At 35.8% G+C, this 7,359-nt stretch overlaps 1 protein-coding gene across 1 annotated transcript in view; it reads right to left on the bottom strand.

The window, feature by feature from the left end:
• LOC106525216 (formin-binding protein 1) overlaps window positions 1–7,359 on the bottom strand; it is a gene marked incomplete at its 3' end in the record, with an annotated part of 80,400 nt that overhangs the window by 18,379 nt on the left and 54,662 nt on the right. Inside the window, 1 exon segment of the mRNA XM_014019368.1 lies at window positions 6,457–6,561. Within this exon segment, the coding sequence (XP_013874822.1) occupies window positions 6,457–6,561 (105 nt within the window).

Raw genomic sequence — 7,359 nt, 5'->3', positions numbered from 1 at the left:
CACACACACACACACACACACACACACACACACACACACACACACACACACACACACACACACACACAAAAGGATTGTTAGCTGTTTTCAGCTAAACAAGAAGTTGCTATAGAGTCACTTCCTGAACCATCTGATGTGTCATCAACCAAAAAGAGAAGTTGATACACAATCACAGTTAACGTTAACGTACTGGTGTTTTAAAGAGTGGCCCTTCTTATTCAGAAGCAGTATGAATCAGATCTATTTCTCAGGGAGTGTCAGCGTGTGAGTGTTAGGGCTGGGGCTCTTCACAGAGCTGTGAAAGACTTTCTGATTGTCTGGGCAGCAAATCCAAACCCTAAATTGAGGCATCTGTTTGCCAGAGGTGGAGAGGAAACAGTCAGAGGTTTGTTGCAAGTTGGAACTAAACCACAAAACCCTCAGTTCAACAAGCTGTACCTCTGTTGCCATGAAGTAAAAACATCACAATTCAAACGCAACAACTGAAACTGAAGGTGCAACATCCTGGTCGCAACCACAAAAACTTTTCAAAATGCATCTGTGTCAAAAGGCCTGCAACTTCGATTTTACTGGTAGCGACACGATATAAGCCTGAACAAATCACACATGGTGGCATTATATCCCTTTCTAAGGACAAAAAGGTTGTAAGATCTAAGCAAATAAAACATTTCCCTACAAATCTACAAACACACAGAAACGCAATTTGTGTTCAAGCTTAATGTCAAATCATAATAATCAAAACTTAGCTTTTAAAATTGGACATGTGATAATAAAAAAGTTTAAAAACAAGTTGCAGGATCAACTTAAATGTCTCTGCTTTGAAAGATTCCTTACATTCATTCACTAAACACATTTCTGTACTTTAGGACAGGCTGTAACATTAGACTCACTGTCTAGTTTAAAATAATTACATACACTTCCACTATTTATAAAACAGTTCAGGTTAAACCCAATTCAAACATTTAACTTGCTAAATGTCTCTTGTCGCTGCAGTTGTAATAAACGTGTTAAATAATTTTCACAAAAAAGAAACTGAAATTAAAAGCAGCTCACCTTCATTTCATTCAAAGAAGAAAAACAGTTGATTGAATCAGAAAAAAAAGAGAAACAGCAATAAATAAGTAGATATTGTGGTAATAATTTATCATTTTATTTTTCTATTTGTTACACATTTAAAGGTTCCCTCAGAGCATCATGTGACCCGGCAGCTGTTAACGGCGACCGTAACAAAGCATTCATTCCACTTGAACTTTGCCACGTTTTGTCTGCCAAAATCACAAACTTTAACGTATTTTTACTAGAACTGTATCTGATAAACCAACACAAAATTTCCAAACAAGAATTCTTTCAACAAAGCCTTTCTTACATCTAACTGTCCTGCAGACAGATTCTGCCACCTGCACTGAAAAAAATAACTTGTAAGATTTACTTGAAAAAAATCTTCGTAACAATTTGTATTGATGTTTGTTAAGTCAATTTAAACGCTACAAATTCATGTAATATTTACTCATCATTATCTAGTAAAAGTTATTAAGAACATAGTTAAAGATTTGTGAATAAATCAGGTAAATTTTACTTAATTTGATCAAGTATATGTTACAAGATTTAATTGAGCAAATTAAGTAAAATTTACCTGATTTAGTCACAAATCTTAAACTATATTCTTAATAACTTTTACTAGATAATGATGAGTAAATATTACATGAATTTGTAGCATTTAAATTTACTTAATCAACATTAGTGCAAATTGTTACGAGGATTTTTTTACAAGTAAATCTTACAAGTTTGTTTTTCAGTGCAGCCTTTGTGTGCATGCACCCTCAGTTTTAGCCCAGAAGAGTAGAAGTTACTTAATATATTCATGTTTATGTGCTGTCCAGAAAAAACACTTAAATATTACTGGTAAAATAATATTAGCATTTACTTTTTTGTACAGTAATATTGATATATAATATAATGAGTATTGTTTATTTAGTAAATTATAGTAGTTTAGAAATTTTGATATTTTTTTTGTGAAATTTAAAATAAGAATTTAATAAATGTTACTACACCCAAAAGTTTGTTTTTCAGTGTGAGCTTCCTGGTTGCTTCTCAGATTAACGCCCTCCACTCACGGCCTGTCGGATTAGCTGGACGTCCATGTCTTGTTGGGTTCACAGTTGTGTCGTACTCTTTATATTTCAAGATGATGGACTGAACAGTGAGATGTTCAAAGCTTAGATGTTGGTTTATAAAGGAACCCTACAAAGGACTTTATGCCTGACCCATCTGATGTGTTCCTTGGTCTTCATGTTGCTGTTTGATCACTATAACAAACCTCACAGAGCAGCTGGATCTACACAGATAAGTCGCTCTAGATTTTAACTAAGGGGCAGTGTTGCGTAAAGTACCACAAAGTGATACTTGAGTAAAAGTACAAGTATCTCACCAAAAAATTACTTTGGTAAAAGTTAAAGTCTCCTTTAGGAATATTACTTGAGCAAAAGTCTTAAAATATCTGATATATTTTGTACTTATTAAAAGTAAAAGTATTGATTTAAAATGAGCAGTTAGATTTTCTGTAATGACATTCATTAGCAGGTGATCTCCCCAAAAAAATGCAGAAATGACTGTTGTATTAAATAATGTTTAATTTATGATAAATTTAGGATACACTAGTCCTGCTGTTTCAGTTTATATACATATATCAAGGCTGCACAAAGCTTTTCCCCAAAATGAAAATCTATCTGAGGGCTGCAGCCAAATGCAATAATATAATTCATGAAATACAAATACTTCTTAAGTACAGTACTTTTATTTTAATGATTATGTCCTGCTGGAGTGTGACATGATTTGTTTGTGTACAAATGAATACAGTATCAGAGTTTTACATATTTATACTTCTCATTCAACCACAGTTAAATTCACTCTATCTAGGAGGCACAATTTATATGGATAGTATTTATTTTTTCCAATAACAAGCTGGAATGAAAACAAGCAAAATGAAATAAAAGTAACGACTTTCTACTACTTGACTTTTTAAAAATGTAAGGAGTAGAAAGTACAGATAATTGTGTGAAAATGTAAGAAGTAGAAGTAAAAAGTAGGCTGAAAAATAGTTACTCAAGTAAAGTACAGATATCCAAAAATTCTAAAGTACAGTAACAAAGTATTTGTACTTAGTTACTTTACAACTCTGACTAAGGGTATCACAATAAAAGGGGCTGAACAGAAACACACATAGAGTTTTATTAGTAAAAACATTGGAAAACCATGTATAATTTTCCTTTCACTTCAGAAGAAACACTTTGTGTTGGTTTATAACATAAACCCCAGTAAAATATTTAAAAGTTTCTTGTTTTAAAGTGACAAAAAGTGGTAAAAGTCAAAGGGTGTGAATACTTTTCAGGGCGCTGTATATTTTTGTGCTCCTGGAGTTTACTTTAGAATAAATTTAAGAAATATTAATACTGTAAATGGAGATGCTCAGATGGGAAAGGATGCATATACAGTATTTATCAGTGTGCATTGCCAATGCAATGCACACTATTGTGATTTGTTTCTCATCCAAGTCATCTCCACTTTGGCACACTTCTCCTCCTGCATACTTTGTCCTAGAGCTGCCATTGTAATTTATATCTGTAAAGCTCCTGTGCCAAATGATGGCTATGCCTTTTGGTGCCTGTACAACTTATAGTTTTTGAAATATTAATGTTTAATAATTTATAATTAGAGTCAATGGAGCCTTGTATTTGTCCAATACTGCCCCTGCTATATCTACTCAGTACTGCACCATAGTTTAATAATATTTAATCTCAATAGTTCAGTGTTTGCAATACTAATATGATTGTGTTTTTGATGTTTTACTATAATATTGTCCTAATATTGCTTTATTGTTGTAATATTTTTCAAATTAGTGACAACCATTACATTGGCAATGCGGCCACTTTCTGCACACACACAAACCAAACCCTGGCCTCGTCCTCTACCACAGCTCCAATGGTCTCATGGTTAGTGCCGTGGGCTTTCATGTGGGAGATTACGGTTTGAAATCCAGCAGCAGCAACTTTAACAGAAAATCTCTACAAACTTCATTTTGTCACACAATTACCCTTATTACAAACACCTGCTGATGTGACAGGCACAAGCTGGTATAGAAAACACCTTTGAACTTGGTCACATTTTATTCTGCAAGTCCACTGTTGCAGGCAAAGCCATGCTGCAATGACATGCTACAAGGCAATGCACACTTGTTTTTACATCGTAAAAATCCATGTCTAGTTAAAACTGTTTTCCCATCCTGCAGTCTGTTGGGATTTTTACTGTTTCAATAAACAGAAAATCAGCAAAAAGTCTTGTTTAGAGTTTGATCTCATTCTTATCCCGTTCTACAAGTTTGGCTCCAAGTCCAGAGAGCAGAACAGCTCCTCGTCTCAGATAAGATTTGAATAATAATCAGATGTGAGCCTGAGTTCTGCTGCAGCAGCTGATGGAGCAGCTGAAGCACGCGCTGCTGACCCATGATGCCTTGCGGGCGTGGGAGCTGTGTGGGTTAAAGGCTAGGGTTTTACAGGGCTCTTTTAATTGGTTGTGACAACAGGAAATGACATCAGCTGCGTGCCCAGGAGGCTGAGAGCAGCAGGACGATCTGTGAGAACTGAGATCTGCACATGAACCAGCAGCAGCTAGCCAGACCAGGGCCCTGCAGTATCAGGGTTATGTGTCGCTCAGTGTTTGGTGGCTCCTCTGTGAGGATAATCACCTCTTAGTCCTGCCTTCAGATTTATTCTACAACTTTTAATTTCCTGTAAATTTTGAAAAAAAAAATCAAGTTTGGGAGCTAAAAGCTGAAATAAGAGGGTGACAGGAAGTGTGCCAGTGGGTTACATATGGATGACACCAGGGTTTCTACAGTTTAAGGAAAGTTCAATTTGAGACTTTTTAAGACTTTTTAATGCCAAGTGAAATTAAATTTAAGACCAATTTCATAATAAACACAAATGACAAAAAAATAAAAACAGGCAGAAACTCACAAATCAAAGTATTTTTGGTTGAAGTATTCAAATATTGCTAATAGATCAAATGCTTTTATCCATTTAACTATAGCAGAAACATTCTTAGCAGTCAGAGGATTTCCAGAAATTAAATTACCGTATTTATTCGTGTATAATACGATCTCATGTATAATACGACCTCATGTATAATATGATCTCATGTATAATACGATCTCATGTATAATACGACCTCCCTTTTTTGAGCTTAAAAACCATGAAAAATTTAATCCTCAAACTACCTCCCATTTCATACAGACTTCAAGATTTTTCAGCCTTTGCAGTCTTTATACATATCAGTAAAATGATCATTGGACTGTTCATTTTATTTTAACAACATATGTACTAAAAGGTATTTTGACAACAAATATACAGTATATCAGCTGTAGCAGCATCATAAGAATTCTGGCATTTTACACATAGTCCACCAGGAGGCGCCAACACAAAAGTCAGAGACTTCACATGAGATTTGGGCCATCTCGTGGGGGAAAAGCAGATTACTTCCTACTCACGAGCGCCCCCTCTGGTGGGGAAACGTTTTTTCAGGGATACAAACTTTTTCAGAACGGCAGCCATTACAGGCGAACATGTTTTTGTTGTTGTTCACATACACTAATGTCATTAGTTTGTTGTCATTACTAAGGTACAGGACTGCTTTAGCCCCCACTTTTTTCCACATCATGTCACCTGCCTGGATCTGTTATTATCTCGCTCTGAAGCACAGAGGAGTGTCTGTGGTAAGCTCGCTTCAACTGCTTTTTACAACGTGGCCTCATTTCCGGACTGAGGCATTTTGTGAATGAAGCCGATATTTCAGTTAAAATACATGAGTAAAAATATTTATCCGAGTATAGTACTACCCCCCAACTTTATGGATGATTTTATGGATTTAATTTTACGTATTATACTTGAATAAACATGGTAAGTTTAAAACAAACAACCCAAAATTTGGAATTTTAGGACCCTCACTGGGGTCTTAACCCCAGTTTTCTGTAGTTGAAACCTTAAAGTGCCTGTGACATCAAAGTTTTTTTTTTAAGAAATATGAATGCATTTTTGTAAAGACAACATTATTAACATATTGCAAAACAAATTTCAGGTTGCTCAGATGGACAGCTGTTGAGAGAATTGCATGTGAAATAACAGGAAGTGATGTCAAAGGGGAATGTCTGAATGTTTAAAAAAAATAAATGTTACCAATTATTTTAATATTTAAAATGAATTACAGTCATCCTATGTACAATGTGTTCACATTTTGAAGACTTCAGAAAGACTGATTTAAGACATTTTAAGGCCAATTAAGGCCTTATTTTTGGATTGAAGAATTCAATGACTTTTAAGACTCTTTAAGGATCTGCAGGAACCCTGGAGGCAAAACGAGTCACTGTGATTGGTTGTTGCTGCTTTGGGGTGAGACGACACCTACCTTCTCCACATCGGCCTTAGTCACGTTAATGTCAGCGTCCATCTTCTCAAAGTACTGCTGCGCTCTGTCCGCCTCTTTACAGTCCCTCTCAAACCGCCGTTTACTCTGAAATCACAAGAAATCATGTTTAAGATCCTAACAGATCCAAAAATAAATAAATAAAACTGTCGGATCCATTTCTGCAGGGAGAAGCAGCAGCACGGTTACATAACATGACCTTTACCGTGGCCCACATGTGTACGTCACGTTTACGGCCCAGTTCATGTCAGTGACACAGCAAAGGGCTCTGCTAACGTCTGCAGAATAAACAAATATTCATGGAAGGAAAACCAGGCATTCATGGGAGCGTGGAGGAGAACAATCAGTGTTTGTGGGTCCAGTGTGAGCTCTGAAGCCAGCCTCTCTGCCTCCAACACAATGCTAACATTGAGGCCGCGGCCGTTCTTTCTCTCCCTCCTTAAAGAGGCACAGATAAGAAGGGCTCTGTGAAATTTCTGCTCAGGCTCCGTCACTATGAGAAGTAAGTCAGCACGTTCTGGTGCTGATTTTATCGTTTCTCAACATGAAATACACAGTAACACGTAGTCTGATTAAAGCATATTCCAAAAATACTTTTTTTTATATTTTAACCCTCCTGTTATGTTCGTTTATGATAAGGTTCCTTCATTTTGACCTGGGAAATGTTTAATTCTGCTGTAGTGTCAGAAACAAAAAGAAATCCCCCAAAAACCTTTTGGTATTTGATTATTACCTCCATTACTGATCATTTCAATCAATATTTGTGCATTGATGTTTTTTTTTTTGTCTCACAGATCAATGAAAAAACCTACACACAAAACAATGATTATACATGATTGTTTTATTTTTTTGTTCTATGTAATATGCAGATGCAGGGTGGGGGGG

This window comes from Austrofundulus limnaeus, unplaced genomic scaffold (genome assembly GCF_001266775.1).
Source record: "Austrofundulus limnaeus strain Quisiro unplaced genomic scaffold, Austrofundulus_limnaeus-1.0 Scaffold218, whole genome shotgun sequence".
Classification (NCBI taxonomy): Eukaryota; Metazoa; Chordata; class Actinopteri; order Cyprinodontiformes; family Rivulidae; genus Austrofundulus; species Austrofundulus limnaeus.
The sequence above is the reverse complement of the archived record's forward strand: the minus strand, read 5'-3'. Positions and strand labels throughout refer to the sequence as shown.